Below are 27,493 nucleotides of genomic sequence, written 5' to 3'. Positions count from 1 at the left end.
GGGGGGGGCGGGGGGGGGAAAGAGGGAGAGAGAGAGAGAGAGGGAAGGGGGCAAGAGAGAGAGAGAGAGGGAAGGGGGCAAGAGAGAGAGAGAGGGAAGGGGCAAGAGAGAGAGAGAGGGAAGGGGGCAAGAGAGAGAGAGAGAGGGAAGGGGGCAAGAGAGAGAGAGAGAGGGAAGGGGGCAAGAGAGAGAGAGAGGGAAGGGGGCGAGAGAGAGGGAAGGGGGCGAGAGAGAGAGGGAAGGGGGCGAGAGAGAGAGGGAAGGGGGCGAAGAGAGAGAGGGAAGGGGGCGAAGAGAGAGAGGGAAGGGGGCGAAGAGAGAGAGGGAAGGGGCGAAGAGAGAGAGGGAAGGGGGCGAAGAGAGAGAGGGAAGGGGGCGAAGAGAGAGAGGGAAGGGGGCGAAGAGAGAGAGGGAAGGGGGCGAAGAGAGAGAGGGAAGGGGGCGAAGAGAGAGAGGGAAGGGGGCGAAGAGAGAGAGGGAAGGGGGCGAAGAGAGAGAGGGAAGGGGGCGAAGAGAGAGAGGGAAGGGGGCGAAGAGAGAGAGGGAAGGGGGAGAAGAGAGAGAGGGAAGGGGAGAAGAGAGAGAGGGAAGGGGGAGAAGAGAGAGAGGGAAGGGGGCGAAGAGAGAGAGGGAAGGGGGCGAAGAGAGAGAGGGAAGGGGGCGAAGAGAGAGAGGGAAGGGGCGAAGAGAGAGAGGGAAGGGGCGAAGAGAGAGAGGGAAGGGGCGAAGAGAGAGAGGGAAGGGGCGAAGAGAGAGAGGGAAGGGGCGAAGAGAGAGAGGGAAGGGGCGAAGAGAGAGAGGGAAGGGGCGAAGAGAGAGAGGGAAGGGGCGAAGAGAGAGAGGGAAGGGGGCGAAGAGAGAGAGGGAAGGGGGCGAAGAGAGAGAGGGAAGGGGGCGAAGAGAGAGAGGGAAGGGGGCGAAGAGAGAGAGGGAAGGGGGGGGAAGAGCGAGAGGGAAGGGGGCGAAGAGAGAGAGGGAAGGGGGCGAAGAGAGAGAGGGAAGGGGGCGAAGAGAGAGAGGGAAGGGGGCGAAGAGAGAGAGGGAAGGGGGCGAAGAGAGAGAGGGAAGGGGGCGAAGAGAGAGAAGGAAGGGGGCAAGAGAGAGAGAGAGGGAAGGGGGCAAGAGAGAGAGAGAGGGAAGGGGGCGAAGAGAGAGAGAGGGAAGGGGGCGAAGAGAGAGAGGGAAGGGGGCGAAGAGAGAGAGGGAAGGGGGCGAAGAGAGAGAGGGAAGGGGGCGAAGAGAGAGAGGGAAGGGGGCGAAGAGAGAGAGGGAAGGGGGCGAAGAGAGAGAGGGAAGGGGGCGAAGAGAGAGAGGGAAGGGGGCGAAGAGAGAGAGGGAAGGGGGCGAAGAGAGAGAGGGAAGGGGGCGAAGAGAGAGAGGGAAGGGGGCGAAGAGAGAGAGGGAAGGGGGCGAAGAGAGGGAAGGGGGCGAAGAGAGAGAGGGAAGGGGGCGAAGAGAGAGAGGGAAGGGGGCGAAGAGAGAGAGGGAAGGGGGCGAAGAGAGAGAGGGAAGGGGGCGAAGAGAGAGAGGGAAGGGGGCGAAGAGAGAGAGGGAAGGGGGCGAAGAGAGAGAGGGAAGGGGGCGAAGAGAGAGAGGGAAGGGGGCGAAGAGAGAGAGGGAAGGGGGCGAAGAGAGAGAGGGAAGGGGGCGAAGAGAGAGAGGGAAGGGGGCGAAGAGAGAGAGGGAAGGGGGCGAAGAGAGAGAGGGAAGGGGGCGAAGAGAGAGAGGGAAGGGGGCGAAGAGAGAGAGGGAAGGGGGCGAAGAGAGAGAGGGAAGGGGGAAGAGAGAGAGGGAAGGGGGAAGAGAGAGAGGGAAGGGGCGAAGAGAGAGAGGGAAGGGGCGAAGAGAGAGAGGGAAGGGGGAAGAGAGAGAGGGAAGGGGAAGAGAGAGAGGGAAGGGGGAAGAGAGAGAGGGAAGGGGGCGAAGAGAGAGAGGGAAGGGGGCGAAGAGAGAGAGGGAAGGGGGCGAAGAGAGAGAGGGAAGGGGGCGAAGAGAGAGAGGGAAGGGGGAAGAGAGAGAGGGAAGGGGGAAGAGAGAGAGGGAAGGGGGAAGAGAGAGAGGGGGGGGGAAGAGAGGGAAGGGGGGAAGAGAGAGAGGGAAGGGGGGAAGAGAGAGAGGGAAGGGGGGAAGAGAGAGAGGGAAGGGGGGAAGAGAGAGAGGGAAGGGGGGAAGAGAGAGAGGGAAGGGGGGAAGAGAGAGAGGGAAGGGGGGGGAAGAGCGAGAGGGAAGGGGGGGAAGAGCGAGAGGGAAGGGGGGGGAAGAGCGAGAGGGAAGGGGGGGGGAAGAGCGAGAGGGAAGGGGGGGGAAGAGCGAGAGGGAAGGGGGGGGAAGAGCGAGAGGGAAGGGGGGGAAAGAGCGAGAGGGAAGGGGGGGAAGAGCGAGAGGGAAGGGGGGGAAGAGCGAGAGGGAAGGGGGGGGAAGAGCGAGAGGGAAGGGGAGGGAAGAGCGAGAGGGAAGGGGAGGGAAGAGCGAGAGGGAAGGGGGGGAAGAGCGAGAGGGAAGGGGGGGAAGAGCGAGAGGGAAGGGGGGGGAAGAGCGAGAGGGAAGGGGGGGAAGAGCGAGGGGGAAGGGGGGGAAGAGCGAGAGGGAAGGGGGGGAAGAGCGAGAGGGAAGGGGGGGGAAGAGCGAGAGGGAAGGGGGGGGAAGAGCGAGAGGGAAGGGGGGGGAAGAGCGAGAGGGAAGGGGGGGGAAGAGCGAGAGGGAAGGGGGGGAAGAGCGAGAGGGAAGGGGGGGAAGAGCGAGAGGGAAGTGGGGGAAGAGCGAGAGGGAAGGGGGGGAAGAGCGAGAGGGAAGGGGGGGGAAGAGCGAGAGGGAAGGGGGGGAAGAGCGAGAGGGAAGGGGGGGGAAGAGCGAGAGGGAAGGGGGGGAAGAGCGAGAGGGAAGGGGGGGAAGAGCGAGAGGGAAGGGGGGGGAAGAGCGAGAGGGAAGGGGGGGAAGAGCGAGAGGGAAGGGGGGAAGAGAGAGAGGGAAGGGGGGGGAAGAGCGAGAGGGAAGTGGGGGAAGAGCGAGAGGGAAGGGGGGGAAGAGCGAGAGGGAAGGGGGGGAAGAGCGAGAGGGAAGTGGGGGAAGAGCGAGAGGGAAGTGGGGGAAGAGCGAGAGGGAAGTGGGGGAAGAGCGAGAGGGAAGGGGGGGAAGAGCGAGAGGGAAGGGGGGGGAAGAGCGAGAGGGAAGGGGGGGAAGAGCGAGAGGGAAGGGGGGGGAAGAGCGAGAGGGAAGGGGGGGGAAGAGCGAGAGGGAAGGGGGGGGAAGAGCGAGAGGGAAGGGGGGGGAAGAGCGAGAGGGAAGGGGGGAAGAGAGAGAGGGAAGGGGGGGAGAGAGAGAGGGAAGGGAGGAAGAGAGAGAGGGAAGGGAGGAAGAGAGAGAGGGAAGGGAGGAAGAGAGAGAGGGAAGGGAGGAAGAGAGAGAGGGAAGGGAGGAAGAGAGAGAGGGAAGGGAGGAAGAGAGAGAGGGAAGGGGGAAGAGAGAGAGGGAAGGGGGAAGAGAGAGAGGGAAGGGGGAAGAGAGAGAGGGAAGGGGGAAGAGAGAGAGGGAAGGGGGGAAGAGAGAGAGGGAAGGGGGGGAAGAGAGAGAGGGAAGGGGGGAAGAGAGAGAGGGAAGGGGGGGAAGAGAGAGAGGGAAGGGGGCGAAGAGAGAGAGGGAAGGGGGGGAAGAGAGAGAGGGAAGGGGGGGGAAGAGCGAGAGGGAAGGGGGGGAGAGAGAGAGTGAGAAAAAAGAGAAAGAAGTGGGGTAGAGAGAGAAAGAAGGGGGATAGAGAGAGAGAGAAAGGCAGGGAAAGGGGGGGGGGGGGAGACACCCTGTTGAGTCGGAGGATAAAGTAATTGTGATGCTGGGATTGGGTCGAATCTGTGTCTCTGCTGGAGGGATAATTGCTGCAGGCCGACTTTATGAACCATCGCATGCCACAATTCACTGCAATCAATCCAAGGGATGGTCCACTTGTGTATACTTATATACACGTGCGTACTAATATTGATAAGGAAAAGGTTTTTTTAAGAGTTAAAATAATTAGAAGAGTCGGCCTGGCATTCTGACGGCGTCTCCCACTCGAAGCATCAACCTGTCGTTTCCCTTTCAGGTGCTGATCAGCTCGCCGAGCGTTTCCAGAACATTCTGCCGCTTCTTCCAACGCCCAAGCCGAACATGCCCAGTCCGTGCGCTACAGACGTCCGGCACAGTCGCTAACTATAGACGGGGAAAAAACGGGCGAGCAGCTCCGTCTGGCAAGCAGCGTCCGTTAATGGCGTGGGGGCGGGGGAGGGGCATTACCAGCGGGTGAGTGAGTCCTGAATTGCGTTGGTTAAGGCGTGGCCCAGATGCAGGGACCCAGTCACATTCGGCGGAGGGATGCAGATCATGAACGTCCCCTTCGGGTTGGGTTCAGAGATATTGTGCTGCGGGAACAAAAAAAAGAGAAAAAAACGTTTGGAAATCAGTTCAACTCCTACACACGTACACAAAAGAAAACCCTCCCAGAGCCGTCCAAAAATAAAACAAGACTATCGCACAACAGGATTCTGATTCAGAGCGCTCACTAATGCTCCCTGAGCTAATCTCCTCATGGAGTTACTGTTGTACATGTACTGGTTGCTCTCCGGTACTGTACGAAGGGACCAGTATTCTGCTTTGACGGCAAGTACCAGGGGGCTGTTCAACTGTGGAGGCCGTCACAGCTGAGCCCGACTCTCTCCTCAACTGATGTCCATGCATTTTCCAGTAGGAGGCGCCAGATAGCAATGAAGACCAGGATCAGTGGCTCTCTGCCCCCACTGCCCGCAGCGCCCCCCCCACCCCCCCCCCCCCCCCCGCCTCTCCATCCCTCCCCTAGTCCAGACCCTCAAAACAAGGAACATTCTGCTGCTGGACGTTTTTCAACCGTTCAAGGGGATTCAGGATGGAAAACTCACGCCCGTGCACCGTAAGGCTGGGCTGAGATTAGTGACGTAGCCGCGGAGGATCGGCCCCTCGAGCTTACCCCGTACTCGGGTTTGAAGAATCCTTGCTTTTCCCACCAGGCGTACCAGGCTGCTTCCACATACTGAGGGCTGTAGGAATCCGGCATCGGGCAAGTCACATCTAGAGTCCAGAAAAACAGCACGTCAAGGACCGTGCATCACACTCGTTCCTTCAGATAAGCTCTCGGGCGGGATAAATATTGGCCAGCGAAAACGCCTCAATTTCTTCTCCGCGTAGCGGCCGCGGGATCTTTTATGTCCACCCAACGGGGCCTCGGTTTAACGTCTCTTCCGAAAGACGGCACCTCCGACAGTGCAGCACTCCCTCAGTGCTGGCACCGTGAGTGTCAGCCTGGATTATGTGCTCGAGTCTCTAGAGTGGGGCTTGAACCCACGACCTTCTGACTCAGAGGCGAGAGGGCCACCAACCGAGTGCGTTAAAGGAGACGGCGCTGAATTTCAACGCCGTGAGGGACAGGGAGGAGGACGAGCATGTACCACGGTGTGTTTGGAGTTTAGGAGTTAGAGAGGAAAATTTAGGAGTAATGACGAGTAAAGTGCGACGAGCGCCAGGTCACCCCAGTACCAGATACTAACGTTCCCAGCTAGCCAGTTATCAGCGGTTACACTGCACTCCCACCTCACCTTTTTTCTCTCCTGCGGGAGTCGCAACGTCGTACGTAATCACTCCCAGATCCTTCTTTTCTTTCTTCTCTGCTTTGGCTTTTTTCTGAAAACGTGGGAAATTATTTTTTTTTTTTTTTTAAATCCCATCAGCTTCTCATTTTGTGATTCTATTAAACTGGAGGAAGGAAAGATTTAAGATACAAGAACCCAGATATTACTGTTGGTGATATCGGTGGATGAATGTTTCACGTGCTTGTAATGACAACCCACTGTTTGTTTTAGCAGAGGTATTAAAAGAAATGGGCTATTATCTGCTTTAAAAGAGAGGATTGAGGAATGCCACATAAACATATGAAATGTTCACTCACTAATGTCGCCAACAGTAATTTCTAGACTATCTTGTGTACGGTTGTGATTCACCAGTGAGACTGTGGGCGTTATTTTAACCTAACTCGCCTGGCGGGAATCCCACAGGGGATCAGGTGGAACGCCAATTTTGCAGCCCGTCCGATATTACTCTTTGTTGACTTTGGGCGGAGTGTAAAACCAGCGTTGCACCCGATCCCATCAGTTTTGCGACGGGCAGGCTAGGTTAAAATTGCCCCCCTGTATTTCGGTGTAAAACTGTGTTCGAAAGAAAAGAAGGAACTTGCATTTTATGCAGCGCCTTTCCTGTCCTCAGGATGTGCCCAAGTGCTTCGCAGCCAATGAAATGAATTGTAGCCACTGTCGTTTGTAGGCAAATTTGTGCACAGCAAGGTCCCACAAACCGCAGTGAGATAAACGACCAGTTAATCTGTTTCTTGGTGGAGCTGGTTGAGGAACATATGTTGCCAGGGCACCAGGACAACTGAATTAAGCCACCCCTTCTGTCCTTGCATGAGTGAATGTATCAGCACAAGCTTCAGAAGGTAAGTTGATTACATGGTTACGACCAGCGGTGAGGTGTAATACAGCTTAATCACTCAACGGGCCGTGACAAGGCCACTGTGCGTCCGAGAGAGAAGGGCACGGGGGTTCATGATGCAAGGTTAAGGAGAAGGATCTAGAGAGAGATGCCTGGCTCCTCTGGTACGCGCATAGCCGAGCGGAAGCTTAAAAATGGAGCAGCCACGAGTGTGCCTGATTCGCAAGGATCCAGGTCTGTGGAGGATGTCCAGGGTCTGACGGGACGGCGGTGAAGTGAGGACGTCACCTAGGCCGACACTCGAGTGCGGTACACCGAGGGAGTGCTGCGCTGTCAGAGGTCCAACCCTTAGATGTTAAACTAAGGCCCCATCTACCATACTCAGGCAGATATTAAACGATCCCACCGCACTATTTGCAGGGAGCTCTTTCGAGTGCCCTGGCCAACATTTCTCCCTCAATCATCACCGAAAAGAAAGAACAAACTTGCATTTATATAGTGTCTTTCACCACCTCAGGACGCCTGGAGGTGCTTTGCAGCCAATGAAGTTGTTTTTGAAGTGTAATCACTGTTGTAATGTAGGAAACGCGGCAACCAATTTGCGCACAGCAAGATCCCACAAACAGCAATGAGATAATAACCAGATAATATTTTTAGTGATGTTGGTTGAGGGGGTAATTATTGGTCAGGGTACCAGGGAGAACTCCCCTGCTCTTCTTCAAGTAGTGTCAGAGGGCAGACGGGGCCTCGGGTTTAACGTCTCATCCGAAAGACGGCACCTCCAACAAATCAGCACTCCGTCAGTGCTACACTGGGAGTGTCAGCCTGGATTTTGTGCTCAATTTTCTGGAGTGCAATTTGAACCCACAACCTTCTGACTCAGAGGCGAGAACGCTACTCTGTCACGGCTGACTCCTTAACTCCGCATTCATCCCATGGCTTGTGAGATCTTGCTAAACGACGGCCACAGCACTTCATAGACATTCACTGTACATGAAACGCGGCTGTGATTCCTTTCTGAGAGATGTCAGCCATGGCTCAGTCGGTAGCACTCTCACCTCTGAGTCAGTGGTTGTGGGTTTGAGTCCCACTCCGGAAACTTAAAACACAAAATCCAGACTAACACACCCAGTGCAGTACTGAGGGAGTGCTGCACTGTCGGAGGTGCCGTCTTTCGAATGAGACGTTAAACCGAGGCCCCGTCTGCCCTCTCGGGTGGACGTAAAAGATGCCGTGGTACTATTTTGAAGAAGAGCAGGGGAGTTCTCCCCTGGTGTCCTGGGCCAATATTTATCCCTCAACCAACATCACGAAATAAGATTGCCTGGTCAATATCTTATTGCTGTTTGTGGGATCTTGCTGTGCGCAAATTGGCTGTCACATTTCCTACATTACAACAGTGACTACACTTCAAAATAGTAATTCATTGGCTGTAAAGCGCTTTGGGATGTCCTAAAGTCGTGAAAGATGCTATATAAATGCAAGTCTTTCTTTATAGATCAGGGAGTGGGGGCTGACTTCTCAGTTTATATCTTTCCCAAATGTCATGTAAGTCTGCTCAGTGAGATTACAATCCAGGCGCAATGCAATCAGATCAGTCTAGTTTTGTTTCGGCAATGCATTTTATGTTTCTTTAAAATACAACAGCAGTTTAAATTTTAAAAAAAAGCAGACAAAATTAATTTGGGAATCTTACCCTTAATTGACAACCAGCATAACTTTTTCTCACAGCGCGGTGCGACCAGTGGTATTCATCGCTGCGCCATATTAACACAGGTGTAAGGAATCTTACACCACCAGGTTATAGTCCAACAAATTTATTTTTAAATCACAAGCTTTCGGAGATTATCCCCTTCGTCAGGTGAATGAGTGAAAAGGTTCTCAAATCGCATATCTTATACTATGCTGGGACATCATCACACCAATCAAAAGGTGTCGTTGTTGTTCAAACAGGCCAGTCACGGAGAACAGCATGTCCCAGTACACTGGATATACATTGTGTCAATTACACAGACAGACAGAAAGAAACCCAAATGGCAGAGAGAGACAGAGAGAGAGAGAGAGAGAGGGAGAGAGAGAGAGAATATCAAAAACACAACTCCTTTCTCCCCCTTCGCTGGCGGGGTCACGTGCAGCGCGACACGAACCCAAGGTCCCGGCCGAGGCCGTCCTCATGGGCGCGGAACCCGGCCATCATATTAACACAGGGCACGGGTTGGTGGCTGGGGAGCTGCCTCATTCTTGAGAAGGCTAAACTGCCAGCAATGACCCACTAACCTCCCACTGACCCCATACTGACCTCCGGCTGCGCCTGCTGCTGCTCCTTCAGCTTGTCCTGTTTCTGCAGGAACTTGTCCATTTTCTCTTTCTTCTTGGCCTCCTTCTTCAGCTGCGCTGGTGTCTTCTTCACCGGCTCCTCCGCAGGCGCGACTGGCTCTGGACTGACCACGCGCTGCTGCTGCTGCTGCTGCTGCCGCCCTGTGTAACGAAGGGAAGAGACTTTGGATGCAAGTGTGAAAAACATCAAAGCCCCCCACCCCACCCACCTTATGTAGGTCAGCGAGCCCAGGGGTGATGGGTGAACGGGACTTGGTGCGAGTTAGGGTGCGGGCAGCAGAGTTTTGCATGAGCTCAAGTTTATGGAGGGTGCAAGGTGGGCCAGGAGAGCATTAGCCAAGTTTGGAAGTAACAAAGGCATGGATGAGGGTTTAGCATAACATTAACATCCTTGGAGAGGGTGCAGTGGACAGTCACCAGAATGAAACCAGGGATGAGGGACTTCCGTTATGTGGAGAGATTGGAGAAGCTGGGATTGTTCTCCTTAGAGCAGAGAAGGTTAAGGGGAGATTTAACAGAGGTGTTCAAAATTATAAGGGGTTTTGCTTTGATAGAGTAAATAAGGAGAAACTGTTTCCAGCGGCAGGAGGGTCGGTAACCAGAGAACACAGATTTAAGATAATTGGCAAAAGAACCGGGGTGGGGGGGGGGGAAATGAGGAGAATTTTTTTTTAACACAGCGAGTTATGATCTGGAATGTGCTGCCTGAAGGGGTGGTGGAAGCAGATTCAATAGTAACTTTCAAAATAGTAACTTTCAAAAGGGAAGTACTTGAAAAGGAAAAATTTGCAGAGCCATGGGGAAAAAAGCAGGGGGGAGTGGGACTAATTGGATAGTTCTTTCAAAGAGCCGGCACAGGCACAATGGGCCAAATGGCCTCCTTCTGTACTGTAAGATTCTTTGAATCTTGTCAGTGCTGGAGAAATAGAAACTGAAAGAACAAAACAAAAATCAACTAAAAGTGAAAGCAAAATGCTTCAGGTGCTCTGAAAGTACAGCCACAGCCAGCTCAATGCTCCAAGGTCCGAATTTCAATGTCCATCCCCATAATTTAGGAAAGCGGGGAATCAGATCAAGTGTCCGTGCTAAGGAAAGCCTTGAAGCTGGGTGCCAAGGGATTACCTCTCAAAAGTTTGAAAGCATTTTACAATCAAAGGAACTACTTTGAAGTGCGTGGGTCACAGAATCATAGAGCACAGGAGGAGGCCATTCGGCCCATCGTGTCTGTGCCGGCTCTTTGAAAGAGCTAGCCAATTAGTCCCACACTTCCCCTGCTCTTTCCCCACAGCCCTTGTGTGGACTGCCGGTTTACGAGAATGCAGTTTCTCCTCTCGTGCCTGTCGTGACCTAATGCTAAATTGAATTTTACCTTCGTAGCAGATAAATATCCAAAAGCCTAAAATCACACCACACCTAAATGTCCCACGGCTTTTAGAATGCAGCCACAATCGCTATGCAGGCAAACCTGACCACCTTTCTGCGCCAGCATTATGCCAGTTAGCAGCGAGAGGAATGACCGAGCGCATCTGATTTTGGGTGGCATTGACTGAGTAAGGAACGTTAGCCAAGAGGCTGAGAGAATGCAGTTGTTCTTCAAATTCTGCCATGGGATTTTCTTTTTAAATATCCGACTGAACCACCAGAACAGGCACCAAACTGTTCAACAATCTTATTGTGTTGTACAGAATTGCAGAGGCCCCTGCTCACTGCACGGGAATAAGCTAAACACTTCCTCTCCCCAGTCCCAATTTGTTTTTATTCTCTTCTTGGGAAACCGCAATGGCGACACCCCATTTTAAATCTAGTGTGCAACTCCTCTCCTCTTCCCCGCACCTCCCCCCATCCTCTTCCTCAGTGTCACTTCTCTACGCACCTGGACATTTCTCACCGGTCACAGGCACAATCTTCTCGCACAGCTTAACCTCTCCCAGCGCTCTCTTGAACTCAGGCTGGTTCACGCAGGTCAGGAACCAGCGGTTCACATTCACGTAAGGCTTCCTGAAGTCGGGCTCAAGGACCTGCAGGGAAGCAAGCGGTGGCATCAGAACTAAGTGTCCTTTAGTTGTCAAGGGCGAGGCCCTCTTAGTTTATCCCACCTCCTCTCCTGGGGTACAGCTGAACAGGGGTCAGCGGTATCTTGCCTAACAGCCCAGTCCACACGCGTGAGCCCTGGGACCTGATTATTGGCAGGCTATTGGGATCAACACGGGTTATAAATACAGACGTTAGTTAAGATTTGGTCGAGTCGACTGCTCCGCTCTGCAGTTGGAAAGTGTTTACTACGTACGTGCTTGTAGGGTAGCAGCAGGGCGCAGCTCACAGCGATGTCGGCCAAGGTGACTCCCTCTCCCACCAGGTAGGTTCGCAGCCTCAGATGGTCATCGAGGAACTTCAGAATCTTCTTCAGCTCCAGCTGCGCTCTTTCAACGGCCTGCGGCAGAACAGAGGAGGGAGTGAGGAGGGAGTAGCAATCTCACCTCTGAGTCAGAAGGTCATAGGTTCAAGCCCCAATCCAGAGACCTCAGCATATAACCCAGGCTGACACTACAGATAACATGCCAGAGTTTCCAAAGCCCCAGGCCGCCAGAGGTTTATCAGGAAAAATCCCAGGTGTATCTCCGGCGTTTTTTTCCGATAAGCCACCTGCCGAGTGAAGCCCCACCAGTGGCACGAAGTCTTGGAAAATTCTGCCCGTTGTATGTAACTATGGCATGGTGTCATCTTTTCCAGACCTGTATGCTCCTACATTCCTGTAATATTGCAAGTAATGTTTGTTCACCCCGTCCTATAGCATCTAACAGGGCTGCGCCTCACATCGATTCAGTCAATAATAGCATACAACGATAACTTGCATTTATATAGCACCTTTAACGTAGTAAAACGTCCCAAGGCGCCTCACGGGAATGTAATCAGAGAAAGAAAATTGACAGCGAGCCAAAGAAGCAAATATCAGGACAGGCGACCAAACGCTTGGTCAAATAGTTAGATTTTAAGGAAGGAGAGAGAGGAAGAGGGGTTTAGGGAGGGAATTCCAGAGCTTAAGGCCTAGGCAGCCGAAGGCACGGCCGCCAATGGTAGGGCGTAGGAAGTGGGGAATGGACAAGAGGCCAGAGGTGGGGGAACGCAGAGATCTCAGGGGGGCTTGCAGGGCTGGAGGAGGTTAGAGAGACTGGGAGGGATTTGCACACGAGGATGAGAATTTGAAAACCAAGGCGTTGGTGGACTGAGAGTCAAGGTAGGTCGGCGAGTACCGGGGTTGGGGGGGGTGATGGGTGAACGGGACTTGGAGTGAGTTGGGATTGCGGGCAGCAGGGTTCTGGACGAGCTCCTGAGCTCCAGTTTACAGAGTTTATACAAGCTGCGTGAACTGTCTCATCGCAGAAGCCCAGTTAAAAGTCTGTCAGTCGCCGTACCTGTTTGTTGTGCTTCAGCAGGCCCAGAACAGGGAAAGCCCACGCGCAGGCCGGCTGAACAACCTCGTTATCCGCAAAGCTCAGCCACTGCTGGACCAACGCCTCGTCCTTCGGGCCGGATCCCCTCATCCAGTCCGAGGCCAGGTAGTGCGCCACGGCGGTCGCTCCGCAGATGCAAAGTTTGGAGTCGGTTTCCACCGCTGGCAATCTGGCCAGCGTCAACTGGCTCTGGGTATCTCCGGCAGCGGGCCCCCTGATTTCGACGACCTTGAGCTTCAACCTTCCATACTCTAGGGTGACGAGAACCTTTGCATTCTGAAAGTTGTGTGGGTGAGGAGAGAGGTAGAGGGCAGGCGAGGCCATTCTGAGTTACTCGGGTGTAGAGCTACAAAGGGGGCAAAAAGCAGGGAATTTTAATTAAGATCATTCTTTATGACCCCGCAACGTCCGTATTGATAACAACAGCAACAACTTGCATTTATATAGCGCCTTTAACATAGTAAAACGTCCGCAGCGGACTTCACAGGAGCATCATCAGACAAAACATTTGACACCAAGCCACATAAAGAGGTAGGTTTTAAGGAGTGTCTTAAAAGGAGAGAGAGGCAGAGAGGTTGAGGGAGTGAATTCCAAAGTTTAAGGCCTAGGCAGCTGAAGGAACGGCCACCAATGGCAGGGCGATAAATGGAACTATGCCAGAATGTCCCAGATTTGATCTGTGCAGAGGACTGATGACGGGCAGAGCAGTAACTGAGATGCAGCAATTGACCAGAGAGTCCTTCCTTGGGTTGGGGGAGGGTTCCTGTTTTTGATCTTTTGATCATTATCCAGCCACCCCTGCTGGAAAATGTATGTTTTTGGACACAAGGGGAGGGGGAGAGATCACAAATGGCCCAACAAGAGGCAGCACCTTCAGGAGAGAAAGTGAAGCATTAGAAAAAGTAAACTCGGTCCTTGTAAGGATCACTTAAATAGGAAGCAGCCCGAGATCAGAAACAAAAAAAAAGACAATGGCAAGAGAATTGGGAATCCTGCACCTTAAAGATCTTCAAAACATTCCAGCTAGATCAACCTCTGCTGCGGTGTTGCATCAGTTGTTCGGGTTGACACGGCCAACAGGAAGGGAACCCCAGAGCGATGCACCGAGGGAAGGAACAAACAATTGCAAAGCAGACCCCCGGGTCAACCGTGAGAAATAAATGACGGGATAAAAAAGGGGGGGGGGGGGGTCTGGGAAGGTCGGTTGTATCCCTCGTATGTAAGTCGGGTCCGCGCTTCTGTCCCTTAATGAAACGCGCCCCCTGATCGGACAGTGCTCACCGTGGAACGCCGTGTGACAGCCCGGGGTTCGAATGGAACGCCGTGTGACAGCCCGGGGTTCGAATGGAACGCCGTGTGACAGCCCGGGGTTCGAATGGAACGCCGTGTGACAGCCCGGGGTTCGAATGGAACTCGGCCCTGTTCCAACCCAGCACTCACCGGCTCCGCACTCCACACTGACACCCACGTGCTCCGAGCAGAACCAAGACCCCAAGGCTGGGACTGCCCCCCCCCCCCCCCCCCCAATCTTCTCCTGGAGACTCAGATCCCACAAGCATCCTAAAACATTTTGTATAATATAATAAAAAAGATAATGCTATCAGGTTGGCGGCGTGCAAACCTTCTGCTAATTGCTGTTTGCAAAAACGTTTCCTTTTCTTTCTCGTCCGGCACAGAGAAGGACGCATAAATACCCGTCTGGAATGCGCATGCGAATTTCTGTTGCTAGCCAGCGGCACCTTGTGGTTAGAAGAGGTGAAGAGTTTGCAACGAGGAAATAAGTTGAACAGCATATTTGGGTTCTCGTTCTAATTAATCGAAACTGAAAGATTATTATCAGCAGTCTACATTTTCCTAATACTTTAATTGTATTGCCTGTTGGTTCATATTTCTAAATAAAATATTTATATCCAGTGTAAACAAGGAATTGCGCCGCACCGTTTTCAGAAAATATGCAGACTTACAGTCTTGTGTTTTTGGCAAATGTATACGTGGAATTTCTGCGATGGTACAATCTTTAAGTGCTGAGAAAGAGCTTATATAGCACCCTTTCACATCCTCGGGTTATCTCAAAGTACTTCATAGCCAATATCCTTTAGAAATATAGACAAGACAATAACAGATGAGGAAGGTCATTCGCTCCTCTTGATTCATTGATCCAGAAAGGTGCTAAAGTCTCCATTATATCCAATTGTTACCTAAATGGCCCCAGGATTATCAACTCCACTGCTTTATCTGGAAGCCTATTCCACATTTATCATCCTTTGTGTGAAGAAGATTTTCCTGATATCAGTCAGAAAATTACCTTTTAATAGTTTGAACCTGTGTCAACATCAACAACATGCATTTGTACAGCGCCTTTAATGTAGTAAAACGTCCCAAGGCACGTCAAAGGAGCGATTATCAGACACAATTTGACACTGAGCCACATAAGGAGATACTAGCACAAGTAACCAAAAACTTGATCAAAGAGGAGCGTCCTAAAGGAGGAGAGAGAGGTGGAGAGTTTTAGGGTAGGAATTCTAGAGCTTGGGGCCTAGGCAGCTAAAGGCACGGCCACCAATGGTGGGGCAGTGGAAATGGGGGATGCACAAAAGGCCAGAATTTGAGGAGCACAGAGATCTGAGGGTTGTAGGGCTGGAGGAGGTTACAGAGATAGGGAGGGGCAAGGACATGGAGGGATCTGAAAACATGGATGAGAATTTTAAAATCGAGGCATTCCCGGACCGGGAGCACCTTATCCTTGTCCCACAATTTAATTTACAATAATATTACAGGTTTACTCTTTCTATTCTCTTAACTATCTTGCATAAGATCACCTCTCTGACATCTTTCTGGGCTTAAAAACCCATGTTTCTCTAATCTATCCTCATAACTTAGACAAAAGCAAAATACTGCGGATGCTGGAAATCTGAAATAAAAACAGAAAATGCTGGAAAAGCTCAGCAAGTGAGGCAGCATCTGTGGAGAAAGAAATAGAGTTAATGTCTCAAGTCAAAGACCTTTTGTCAGAACTGGAAGATGTTAAAGAGTTAAAGTTTTTAAGCAAGTACAGAGCCAGGAAAAGGGGGAGGATGGGAGGAAAGAACAAAAGGGAAGGTCTGTGATCGGGTAGAGAGCAAGAGTGATTAAATGACAAAAAGGATGATGGTGCAAGGCAAAGGGGGTGGTAATGGGACAACAAAGAAACAAAAGATCGGTCTAGAGTAGCTGTGAGTGGCAACACCAGAACCATTACCAGCACTTGCTGTCCGAAAAAATGGGAGCAGTTGTTATGATCGAAGTTATTGAAATCAATGTTGAGTCGAGAAGGTTGTAAAGTGCCTAAACAAAAGATGAGGTGCTGTTCCTCGAGCTTACGTTGAGCTTCAGGGGTCATAACTTAGACCTCTGAAACCAGGGATCCAGCTCAAGGCTCTTTTCTGCACTTGAATGTCTGCCATGTTTTCTGGTGACCAGAAGTGGATGCAAGTATACAGGTTGCTACATGACCAGAACATTACAAAGTTTGTTCATTACCTCCTCTGACTTATATTCTGTTGTTTTGTCTATATGTTTCAACACTCTTATTGGCTTTGTCTGCTGCCCATATCCTAACTCGTACCAAGTCCCATTCACCCCATCACCCCTGTGCTCACTGACCTACATTGGCTCCTGGTCCGGCAATGCCTTGATTTTAAAATTCTCACCCTTGTTTTCAATTCCCTCCATGGTCTCACTCCTCCTGTCTCTGTAACCTCCTCCAGCCCTACAACCCTCCGAAATCTCTGCGCCTCTCCCATTCTGGCCTCTTGCGCATCCCCAATTTTAATCACTCCACCATTGGCTGCCGTGCCTTCAGCTGCCTAGGCCCAAAGCTCTGGAATTCTCTTAAATCTCTCGTTAAAAGAGTACTTCTGCTATTAATTACTAGATTTAACTTTCTGTGGCGAGTTAATGGGCAATTAATGTGCAAATGCAGCAACTCCATGAAAATCACAGGAAGGTTAAGCATGAGATGCCATTTTCGCAAAGCTAATGGCAGAGTGGTGCAAATCGGCCAGCAAAATCCTGCTCAGCAGAGGTGAGGAGGGGTACAGCTGCAATAACAACAACTTGCATTTATATAACACCTTTAACATGGCAAAACATCCCATGGTGCTTCGCAGAAGCGATTATCAGACAAAATTTGATACTGAGCCACATAACCAGACATTAGGACAGGTGACCAAAGGCTTGGTCAAAGAGATAAGTTTTAAGGAGTGTCTTAAAGGAGGAGAGAGAGGAAGAGAGGTTTAGGGAGGGAATTCCAGAGCTTGGGACCGAGACAGCTGAAGGCATGGCCGCCAATGTTGGAACAAAGGAAATTGGGGATGCACAAGAGGTCAGAATTGGAGGAATGCATTGATCTTGGAAGGTTGTAGGGCTGCATGAGGTTACAGAGATAGGGAGGGGCGAGGCCATGTAGTGAATTCCCAGCCAGATCCCATTTTCAAAAGGCTGTGGCTGCTGGGACAATTGAAATTTTCAAGACTAAGATCGACAGATTTTTATTAGGCAAGGGTATCAAGGGAAATGGATCAAAGGTGGGTAAATGGAGTTGAGGTACAGATCAGCCATGATGTAATTGAATGGCCTCCTCCTGTTCCTATATTCCTAAACCTAGAAATTTCAAATAAAAGCTGCACAGAAAAACGATTAAGAAAAAGAATTACATCTGTTCAAATCGCACTTTCCATTAATTACATTTACAACAGGAAATATTATTTCCATAAAGTTTCAACAATTATCTCCGGACTCATGATTTGTCAAAACAGAAGCCAGATTTTACAAATTGACTTATTTCAAGTGTGAGGAACCTTCCAGATATCTTCCCATGAATGCAGTTAATATCCATGGGGAAATAGAAATGCTTTAATATCCTGGATTTAAATTTTATCATCCCATACTATTTATATTGTCCCTCTAGGTTTTCCCTGAGTTTGGTGATTTTCCAGATGATCTGCAGCCAGTGGTATCAGATCTGGAGAAAAGGAGCAGAAATTGCCAATTTACATAGAAGTTTCAGCACAGAAATAGGCCATTCAGCCCAAAAGATCTATGCTGGTGTTTATGCTCCACATGAGCCTCCTCCCTCCTTACTTCATCTAACCCAAACAGCATAACCTTCTATTCCTTTCTCCCTCATGTACTTATCTAGCTTCCCCTGTTCGCCTCAATACTCCCTGAGGTAGAAAGTTCCACATTCTAACCACTCTCTGGGTAAAGATAAGCAAAGACAATTATTTTAGTCTTTGGTTAAAAATAAATATACAAATTCCCACATAAAGTAACATGGTTACAGGTGCATTAATTGGAGTATTTTGTCCAATTCTGGGTTTTAGGTTAGATGTCAAGGACTTAGAGAGGGTGCAGAGGAAATTTACTAGAATGGTACCAGGGATATGGGACTTGTTATGTGGAGAGACTAGAGAAGCTAGTAAAAGGGTAGTCAAAGGAAGGGTGGGGCCAATTAAGGAACAAAAAGGAGATCTTCTTTTGGAGGCAGAGGGTATGGCTGAGGTGCTAAATGAGTACTTTGCCTCTGTCTTCACTAAAGAGAATGCTGCCAATTTAACAGTAAAGGAGGAGGTAGTGGCCATATTAGATGCGATTAAGATAGATAAAGCGAAGGTCATTAAAAGGTTGGCCGTACCTAAAGTAGGAAAGTCACCCGGTCTGGATGGGATGCATCCTAAATTATTTCGGGAAGTAAGAGTGAAAATTGCAGAGGCTCTGGCCACAATCTTCAAATCCTCCTTTGATATGGGGGTGGTGCCAGAGGACTGGAGGATTGCAAATGTTCAGCAAAGGGGAGAGGGAGAAACGTGGCAATTACAGGCCAGTCAGCCTGACTTTAGTGGTAGGGAAACTTTTAGACACAATAAACTAAGATAAAATTAATTGACACTTGGAAAAGTATGGGCTAATAAATGCAAGTCGGCACAGATTTATTAAAGGTAAATCGTGTTTAACTAACTTGATTGAGTTCTTTGATGAAGTAATGAGATGGTTGATGAGGGTGGTGATGTTGATGTTGTCCATATGGACTTTCAAAAGGTGTTTGATCAAGTACCACATGATAGACTTGTTAGAAAAATTAAAGCCCATGGGATTAAAGAGACAGTGGCAGCGTGGATACAAAATTGGCCAAGGGACAGAAAGCAGAGAGTAGTGGTGAATGGTTGTTTTTCAGACTGGAGGGAAGTATACTGTGGTGTTCCCCAGGGATCGGTATTAGGACCACTGCTCTTTTTAATATATATTAATGACCTGGACTTGGGTATAATTTTAAAGTTGCAGATGATACGAAACTCTGAAATGTAGTACACAATGTGGAGGATAGTAACAGACATCAGGAGGACAAAGACAGACTGGTGAAATGGGCAGACAGGTGGCAGATGAAATTTAACTCAGCAAAGTGTGAAGTGATGCATTTTGGTAGGAAGAATGAGAGGCAATATAAACTAAATGGTACAATTTTAAAGGGGGTGTAGGAATAGAGAGACCTGGGTGGTGTACGTGCACAAATCTTTGAAGGTGGCAGGATGAGTTGAGAATGTTGTCAAAAAAGCATTTGCGATCCTGGGCTTTATTAATAGAGGCATAGAGTACAAAAGCAAGGAAGTTATGCTCAACCTTTTTAAAACACTAGTTGGGCCTCAGCTGAAGTATTGTGTTCAATTCTGGGCACCATACTTCAGGAAGGATGCCAAGGCCTTAGAGACGGTGCAGAGGAGGTTTACTAGAATGGTTCCAGGGATGAAGGACTTCAGTTACGTGGAGAGATTTGAGAAGCTGGGGTTGTTCTCCTTAGAGCAGAGAAAATTAAGAGGAAATTTGATAGATGTGTTCAAAATCATGAATGGCTGTGATAGAGTAAATAAGGAGAAAATGTTTCCAGTGGCAGAAGGATCAGTAAGCAGAGGACATAGATTTAAGGTGATCGGCAAAAGAACTAGAGGCGACATGAGGAAAAAACTTTTTAAGCAAGTCCTAATGATTTGGAATGCACTGCCTGAAAGGGTGATGGAAGCAGATTCAATGGTAACTTTCATAGAAACATAGAAAATAGGAGCAGGAGTAGGTCATTCGGCCCTTCGAGCCTGCTCCACCATTCAATATGATCATGGCTGATCCTTCATCTCAATATCACATTCCCACTCTCTCCCCATACCTCTTGATGCCTTTTGTGTCAAGGAATCTATCTAGCTTCTTCTTAAATGTATTCAGTGACTGGGATAGCTCTCTTAAAGAGCCGACACAGACACGATGGGTCTAACCGCCGCATTCTGTGCGATTTTATGATTAATAACGAGACCCAGCCAACAAATTGTGAACCAGTTCAAGTGAGATTCGGGAGGGGAAGAGCGTCAATCGATGCATTTAGCTTCTTTTATTGGAAATCTGTGAGTGGCTCTGAAAAGAGCCTTTTGTGTTCAGATGGTTTGCCGCTCCTGTCCCGTCTACCTCCTCTTCGGGGCCCGTCGCTTACGTCCCACGGCCTTGGATACTGCGGGACGTTTGGCCGCTTTCCCCTTCCGGGGGCTCTTGACCGCCGGCAACTTTTTGGCGGCTTTTCGCTTCTTGGCGGGTTTGTGGGCAAGTTTGGCTTCCGCCGCCGCTCTCTTCTGGGCCGGTTTCTTGGCTCGTCGTTTCCTCTTGGCGCCTCCTTTGGTCCAGTCCTCGACCTCCTCCTCCTCCTCCTCCTTCTCTTGGTTCAGAAGAACGGAGGCCGAGGACGGACCGGGGCCGGCGCCGGATTCCACCGGGGAGCCCTTGTTGGCCAGGGCACTGGCCGACTGGTTGGGCCGAACGCCGCTCTTCTCCACCTCGTAGCCGGAGGCCGAGATGATCTTCTTCACGGCGCCCAGTTTGGCAGCCTGGCGCTCCTTGGTGGCGGCCACCGCCTCCAGGATCTGCTCGGCCACCGCGGTGGCGCCTTTCTGCGGCCGGTAAGCGGCCTTCTTCTTGGCGGCTCCCGGGGCCACGGCCGGGGTGGCGGCGGCATCGGGAGGAGTGGGTGCGGAGACATCGGCTTTCGCAGGGACGATATCGGCCATTGAGCAAAGTCCAAGCTCATGGACGTCGCGCAAAGATGTGGCGGAGCCGCGGCGGCGACATTTTATATAAGGGCGAAAGGCGGACGAGGTAGAGTCAAGCTCCCGCTAGGCCACGCCCCCAGCCCTGGGTTACTCTGCCATGGAAAGAAGACCTTGCATTTACCGGTGGGCACCGCAGGGGCTGGACTGCATCCTGGACAAGAATAATAAAATTATGATTTGAACTTGTTTTGGTTTTTCTTTGGGATTTTCGTACATAAACACACCCTAAACCCCCCTTCTTATAAAAGGGGGGGGGGAGGCCTAAAAGAAAAAGGACAAAAAAACACCCGGAACAAACCTCTTTCTACAAAATCCCCCATGGAAAAAAAGGGGAAGGCAGAGCAGAACAACCGCCTTTGCTTGCGTGTTTGCATACCTCTGAATCCGGGAGAAGGCATTGAATGAGAGGTGAGGTGAGGAGAAACATCAAAGAAAAAAAGACCTTGCATTTACCGGTGGGCACCGCAGGGGCTGGAGTGCATCCGGGACAAGAATAATAAAATCTTAATTTGACACTGGTTTTGGTTTTCTTTGGTTGTACACAAACACACCCTAACCCCCCCTCCCCCCCCCGCCTTATAAAAGGGGGGCCTAAAATCACAAAAAAAAAACATTTTCACGGCCTCAGAACATCCCAAAGCACTTTACAACCAATGAAGCACTTTTGAAGTGTAGTCACTGTTGTGATGTAGCATAATAGGTCTTATTGTATTTTCTGCAGAATTAGGTATTCCGAAATTAGCCGAATATAGTTCTATTTGGCACAATTCCTGCCTTAGAAATCGAAGGAATTTGACCCAACTCGAAGTTTCATAAATTACTAAGCCACTGGGGCCGAACTCCTTGCAGAACACAAAGAATCAGAAAACGATTACAATATAAACCGAAAGAAAGAATTTTTAATGCATTTTTACTATTCATTATTTAAGCAAATGTCATGTGCCAATTTCATATGCTTAATGAAAGAAAGATAAAACATATACAGAGCACCTTTCACGACCTCAGGACATCCCAAGGCGCTTTACAGCCAATGGAGTATTGGAGTATATAGTCACTGTTGTAATGTAGGAAAACCGGCTCCCTGCCTCATTAAATCTCCCTGTTTATTCTGGAGGTGTGAATCCAGGGATCCTTTATAATCGAAAATAACGGAAGAAAAGGAAAAATGCAAGCTAAAGAAGATGTTGGGAGAGATGACCAACATCTTGGTCAAAAAGGTGGTTTTTAAAGAGTCTTATATGAGGAGCAGGTGCTGGAGAAGTTAGGAAGGGGATTCCAGAGTGCTGGGCCTATCCAGCTTAAGACACGATCATCAAAGGTGGGACGAGGGGAGGGGGGCATCCACAAGAGGCCGGAGTTGGAGGAACAGTGAGTCTGGAGGGCAGTTGTAAAATTGGGGAAGAGGTGAGGCCAAGGAGGGATTTAAAAACAAGGATGAGAATTTTTAATGAGACAGTACACCATGGGAAACAGACACAGAAAAAAATATTTCATGAATTAGGTTATGGCCGTTTTGATGATGTGGGAAGGTCAGAAACCCGATTGAAGGGGTTCAAAACAGAGTCAGTTGAATTTTTACACCATGATGTTATGAGTTATGGCATGAGCCCTTTCTGTAACATGGAATTCACAGAAACCAAGGATTAAACCCTTTAGTTTTCCCAGAATGCTCGTAGTGTCTCCAATATGACTTTCCGTCTTACTAATGGGTCCAGAAAACCTCCAGTATCCCAGCCATAGAGGAAAGAACCCCTGGGAAACCTGACTTTATGGGAAAAGAGAATGAAATGCCAACAACGGCACAGGTAAAGTGATGAAAATAACTTTGGCCCGAGATTAAATATGATAACTTGTTTTGAAGCATTGATGCCGATTAAAGCTCTCCCAACAGTGCATGCAGTTGCCATGAAAGGGTACATTCCTAAGGTGTAATCGTAGTTCCTGAGGTAACCTAAAATACGCAACCAAGATCCAGCTGATTGCTCACCTGCATCAAGGTTGTAGACATCAATCTATTGGAGGGTGTCCTCAGATATTGACAAGGGCAATCAAAACCTCAAGCCGGTTGATTGAAGAGAAAAACCACCGCAAAGGATTTGGTGTCAAGCTATACTGAAGGGAACAAATGGCAGATCTTTTTAACATATTCTCTCCGGGAAAAAAGTGTCAGATTCTAATTTCAACTGTAAGACAATTCAGCAATTCCTACATTGTCAATGTGCAGGATTAAAAAAGGACTATCACACTTATTTGCCGCTGTCCTAAAGCTGCTCAAATCCTATGCGGCCTCAATCATTCTGTTCAATGTGCATCTGATTTCCCCTTGAACACTATCCGCCTCGACTGGTAATCTGTTCCACATATTCACCATTAATAGTTTTAAATCTAAGCTTTCCTGTTCATTTTTCTTCTAGATAAGAAATGAATTGGGTTAGAATGGTTATTTCAGTCCTTTGCGGAGATACTGTGGCTCTGAAAAGAGCCTTTTTGTTCAGAGCTTTAAACTGTCTTTCTTTTCCTTTTAACTTTCTTAGATTTTTTCAATTTAGTTTTTCTGGAAGTTGCCTTCTTCGCAGTTCGCTTCACCCTGGGTTTCTTGCCGGCGTTTCTGGTCCTCCCTTTGATCTTATTGGTTTCCTTCTTGGCCTTGATCCCGGCCCCGGATTCCTTCTGCTGTTGTTGCTCCCTCCTGCTGAGCATGAAGGAGTCCGTGGCGCCTTTACCTTTGGTCTGCACCAGCGAGCCGTTGCTCACCAAGCTCTTGACGGCCAGCTGGACGCGGGCCTTGTTCTTCTCCACGTCGTAGCCGTTGGCCAGCAGCGCCTTCCTGAGGGAGGCGAGCGAGAGGCCGCCGCGCTGCTTGCGGGCCGACAGTGCCTCGAGGATGAGCTGGGAGATCCGCAGCTCTTTCTTCCTCTGGTAAGGTCGGTGCTGGCGCTTCTTCTTCTTTTTCTGCTGGTCGGCGTTAACGCCAAGTGTGGGCATCTTGGGCGTGGGTTCGAACGGTTGAATTGCACCACCTGTGCCACCCAATTTAAGGATGGATGTTAACTATTATTTCCAGACCCGCCCCCCGTCAAAAAAAAGATGCAACAGCCGCCGTCGCTCCTATTTAAAGGCACAAAGCGGACACGATGGAAACCACCGCCGCGGGGGTCATAATCTCCTGCCAATCCCGTGCTTCGTCCTGTTGCAACTTGCCTACTTGTGAAATGTGCCAATTTCCAGATCCCAAACGTGCAGCTTCCCGGCTCATCTTACATTTTAACTTAGTTCCTATAAAACAATATCTTTTTAAAAAATGCTGGCAATGTACAGCGGCTTTGGAGACTACCTGATAGGCGCGGAGGAAGGACCTCACCATAAATATTTACGCAGCGTTCTGCCTTTCGAATGCTGCTTGATGTGTTGTATAGGCGCAAGTATTTTCCCACCCTTTATTTTTTCAATTCCAAACTCTATTTTAAGAAAGGCCTTTACGACTAGTTCGGCTCTTTGCTGATTGTCTTGTGGCTCTGAAAAGAGCCGTTGTTTTTTTAAAATAAAGCATTCAGGGTGCTTCGCCTCCGCTCAGGTGCTGCCCCGTTGCTCTGAGCAATCTTGGCTTTCTTTGTGAGACACGGAGGTTTCCTTATGAGCGGGAGGCTTGTCCGCCTCCTCCACCTTCTCCGGGTGTTTGGCCAACTTTCTCGGCTTTGTGTGTTTCCCTTTTCGGCCACTCCTCACCGGCTTCCTCCCCTTGGTGATTTTCTCCTTGCGAGTCCCCCTCGCCACCTTCCTGGAAGCGCCGTGTTTCTTGGTCTTCTTGGGAGCCCCTCTCTTCTTGGGCTTTTTGGGCTTCTTGGCGGCGGCGGGTCTCTTGGCCAAACCTTTCCTCCTTCTCCTGGTGCCGGTGGACTCCGTCTTCGGCTTCTCCTCCGTCCTGATCGCCTTGTCCTTCTGGGTCTTGCTGACTTTGAAGGAACCCGAGGCGCCCGTGCCCGCGGTCTGCATCAGTGAGCCTTTACTCACCAGGCTCCTGACCGCCTGGTTGACCCGCCAGTTGTTTCGGGCCACGTCGTAGCCGCCGCCCGAGAGGATCTTCTTGAGAGCCGACAGCGAGAGCCCGCGGCGCTCCTTGGTGGTCGCCACCGCCTCCATGATCTGCTCGGACACGGTGGTGCCGGTTCTTCTGGCGGAGTGGGAAGCCTTGGTCCTCTTCCTGGGGCTTTTGGCAGACAGAGTGTCGGTCATGGCTGGGTTGGGACTTGTCCCTCGAATCTTTCACGGATACTGTAGGGGAAATGAAGGGTTTCCGTCAGCCGGAGCTATTTAACCGAGTGGGCCGGACGTTACAGAGCCAAAGCAGCCCAAAGGTCTCCCCCAGCTCAAAGGATCCGGGGTCATCTCATCTCCTCAAATGACTGAAAGGGCAATTAGTGTTTTTGTTTCAAACCGTGCCCTACACTGGAGTGACAATTGTCTTTTCAGATATCTAATTTGGGAGTTGATCAAGCCTGTTTCCTAATACAACACATTCGTTCTCAGAACTCCCTGCCTCTCCCGAGTTACACTCTTCCCTTTACAATAAAGAAGCTTTTAAGAACAAAGCCTGGCACCGGCTAATCAATTATCTCTTGCTTTTCTTTCCTGCCTTTTTTCTCGACCTTGGTGGCCTTTTGCACACTGGTGTGCAGAAGGCTCGATGGATGTGCCCTTGACAGTTGGCAGCTAATTGTCACTGGTCTTTCTTGCTCTCCGGATCTGTTTGGGACTTGGATAACTTTCCTTTGCTCCCAACCATCGAAGACTCACTGAACCTTCCGAAAGGGAAATTTGCTGCAATGAGTGAATTTCGTATCCCCTCCCTTTATATTGTGGAAAAATTACACATCTATCTCTTTTCAACTGCAGCAAGCTATGTAAAAAAAAACTGGCACAGTGGTAACTAGTTTAGCTCAAATTTGCTAAAATCCGTGGCTCTTAAAAGAGCCGTTGTGTTCAGATAAATTTTGAGAGTTTTATTTTTGCCGACAATAGTTTCCCCTATACTTCCGGACAATCGGGACTTTCCGGGGGCGCCCCACCGGCCGCTTTGGTTTGGTGGCTGGCGATCGCCTGCGGTAGGTGTTGGCCGCCTTCTTGCCTCTTGCGGGCTTGTATTTCTGATAATCCCACACCGCCCTGCCCTTGGCGGATTTGGGCTTGAGATGGACGCGGACGGTCCTGGGCGCGGCTCTCCCTGCGGCGAATTTCGGCTTGCGGCGGGTTTGCGCCGCGTTCCTGGGCTTCGCCACCTTGCGCTTGGCAGTGTGGCTCTTCTTGGCAGCTGAGGTCTTGGTCTGGGACGATTTCTTGGAGGACGCCGGGGTGGGTTTCTTAGCTGAAGATTTCTTCTTGGCGGCCTCTTCTTTGATCGACGCCGCCGCTGCCGCCGCCACCATCGCGGGGTCCGGGTGGGTCTTGGACTTGTTGAACTTGAAGGAGCCCGACGCCCCGATGCCCGCGGTCTGTACCAGCGAGCCCTTCTTCACCAGCTGCCTGACGGTCCGGTTGACGCGGGTGTTGTTGCGGGACACGTCGTAGCCCCTGCCGGACAGAGCCTTCTTGAGGGCGGCCAGCGAGATGCCGCGCCGCTCCGTGGCGGCCGCCGCCACCTGCAGGATCCGCTCGGCTACGGTGGGGCCCGTCTTCTTGCGGCTCTGAAGGGCCCGCTGCTGCTTCCTCTTCTTCTTGGCCATCGCCTTGTCGACACCCGAATCTCCGGCATCGTCTGCCTTTGGGTCGCTATCCGCCATGGTCAGCTCGGGGTTGCCGGGCCCCCGGGGCAGTTCTTTCTCTCTCTCTCTCCCTGTCCCAGTCTCGCACCAAACGCGGCTGAGACTAAAGGGCAGCGACCGCGGAGGAGCCGCTTTTATAGATCAAAGGCGGACGGACTGGAACCAACCCGCCGCCCGCCTCCTCTCCCCCTCAGCCTCCCTTTCTCCTTTTGTGTTTCTCCCTTTTACTAATCCCCTTATTCCTGCGAAACCCGCCCGACACGACCTCCTAAACCCGGGCCATTCCAACGCACCCGCTGCAAAATTTCCAATAGCCGTGGCGTTGCGCGCCAAGGATCTTTAAAACACGCCCTGATGTGCATCGTGGTGCAAAAATCGGCGGCGCATTTTCGGGTTTTATCCTTTCCTCCTTAGAAATAACTAATAAACTTTGAGGTTTAGTTGAAAATTAAAAATCTCCTTCAAAGCAGAGTTGCTAAGTTAAAAGTTTTAAAAAGAATCCGTGATTTTACAGTTTACGTTGCTCTTAAATGATTCCATAAATGTGGCTACAGTAACACAAGTCATTCAGAAACGGGGACTACACACCATCAAGTTCGATTAAGCCAATGGGATCGCTTGCGTTAATAAATACCTGCAATAGGGTTTTTGATTCCAAGAATGGGATGTAGTATTTTGAAATGTACTTGTATTGGAACTTTTTTCCTGATTTGCTGGAAAAATACCGAGTACTCCCAAAAATCTTTAACTTAATTCGTTTACAATACTATTCAATGACATTCGTTTTTTTAATTTAATTTTTTTTCAGAATTGACGTGAGTTATTTCCGTTATAGACACAAATGTCAGCTATTGTTTACACAAACCACTCATTCAGATGTCCGTGGGAAGTTATAGGCTACATCACCTGTACCAAATGTGCTTATATCTATTGCTAGTGTATCGGACAAGTGAGCAATGAGAGTTTGAGAGGAGACGTTCGAGCCCACAACGCCCCATACTATGACCTGATCAGGGTGTAATTCCAATGGACAACCAACCAATCTGATTTGAAACTCAGCCCAGTTTACAAAAAAACTTTATAATGCAACTCATGTGCATGTCATTGTACCACCAATTACTCAATGCTTATTAGCGAGCTTTACATAACAGATATTTGATCTTTCTCAGGATAGGTTGGGATTGAGGGTCTAAAGAAGATTTCTAATTTAACTAATAAAATTTGAATTTATTAGGGAGATTCTCTCTAAGAATGAATGCTTTCAAGTTAAATGATTATGGTGCCGATGTAAAATAAATATTTTGTACATCAGTTGCTATTCGTATTTTTTAAATAT

General features: G+C 50.0%; 5 protein-coding genes across 8 annotated transcripts in view; all 5 read right to left on the bottom strand.

Moving 5' to 3' along the window:
* The window catches only part of vars1 (valyl-tRNA synthetase 1), a 57,099-nt gene extending 43,113 nt beyond the window's left edge, over positions 1-13,986 (bottom strand). The window contains exons 1-8 of one of the 4 annotated variants that reach the window (XM_067973929.1): positions 13,897-13,986; positions 12,237-12,621; positions 11,111-11,254; positions 10,697-10,841; positions 8,786-8,964; positions 5,598-5,682; positions 4,973-5,073; positions 4,267-4,391 (exon numbers count right to left, since the gene is read on the bottom strand). In XM_067973929.1, the coding sequence (XP_067830030.1) occupies positions 4,267-4,391; positions 4,973-5,073; positions 5,598-5,682; positions 8,786-8,964; positions 10,697-10,841; positions 11,111-11,254; positions 12,237-12,599 (1,142 nt within the window). In that variant the 5' untranslated portion in view covers positions 12,600-12,621; positions 13,897-13,986. Of the gene's footprint in view, positions 1-4,266; positions 4,392-4,972; positions 5,074-5,597; positions 5,683-8,785; positions 8,965-10,696; positions 10,842-11,110; positions 11,255-12,236; positions 12,622-13,273; positions 13,328-13,556; positions 13,749-13,896 lie in introns of those variants that run through there. The other 3 variants (XM_067973928.1, XM_067973931.1, XM_067973930.1) reach the window with 3 other exon arrangements.
* A 5,773-nt stretch (positions 13,987-19,759) lies between these two features.
* On the bottom strand, positions 19,760-20,356 carry LOC137304978 (histone H1-like). Its single transcript, XM_067973753.1, has one exon. It carries the CDS (start codon positions 20,354-20,356, stop codon positions 19,760-19,762), a length of 597 nt encoding a protein of 198 aa, XP_067829854.1.
* Positions 20,357-22,897: 2,541 nt separating this feature from the next.
* On the bottom strand, positions 22,898-23,383 carry LOC137304977 (histone H1-like). The gene has a single exon (XM_067973752.1). The coding sequence runs from the start codon at positions 23,381-23,383 to the stop codon at positions 22,898-22,900; it is 486 nt and encodes a 161-aa protein (XP_067829853.1).
* Positions 23,384-23,968: 585 nt separating this feature from the next.
* LOC137304976 (histone H1-like) lies at positions 23,969-24,631 on the bottom strand. The gene has a single exon (XM_067973751.1). The coding sequence runs from the start codon at positions 24,629-24,631 to the stop codon at positions 23,969-23,971; it is 663 nt and encodes a 220-aa protein (XP_067829852.1).
* A 767-nt stretch (positions 24,632-25,398) lies between these two features.
* On the bottom strand, positions 25,399-26,175 carry LOC137304975 (histone H1-like). The gene has a single exon (XM_067973750.1). It carries the CDS (start codon positions 26,173-26,175, stop codon positions 25,399-25,401), a length of 777 nt encoding a protein of 258 aa, XP_067829851.1.
* Positions 26,176-27,493: the final 1,318 nt, after the last annotated feature.

Source organism: Heptranchias perlo, chromosome 39 (assembly GCF_035084215.1).
Source record: "Heptranchias perlo isolate sHepPer1 chromosome 39, sHepPer1.hap1, whole genome shotgun sequence".
In the NCBI taxonomy this organism is placed as follows: domain Eukaryota; kingdom Metazoa; phylum Chordata; class Chondrichthyes; order Hexanchiformes; family Hexanchidae; genus Heptranchias; species Heptranchias perlo.
Note: the sequence above shows the minus strand (reverse complement) of the source record. Positions and strands in the feature narration are given on the sequence as shown.

Coding starts and splice junctions, on each gene's coding strand:
- LOC137304978 (XM_067973753.1), bottom strand. CDS start 20,356: ATGGCCGATATCGTCCCTGCGAAAGCCGATGTCTCCGCACCCACTCCT.
- LOC137304977 (XM_067973752.1), bottom strand. CDS start 23,383: ATGCCCACACTTGGCGTTAACGCCGACCAGCAGAAAAAGAAGAAGAAG.
- LOC137304976 (XM_067973751.1), bottom strand. CDS start 24,631: ATGACCGACACTCTGTCTGCCAAAAGCCCCAGGAAGAGGACCAAGGCT.
- LOC137304975 (XM_067973750.1), bottom strand. CDS start 26,175: ATGGCGGATAGCGACCCAAAGGCAGACGATGCCGGAGATTCGGGTGTC.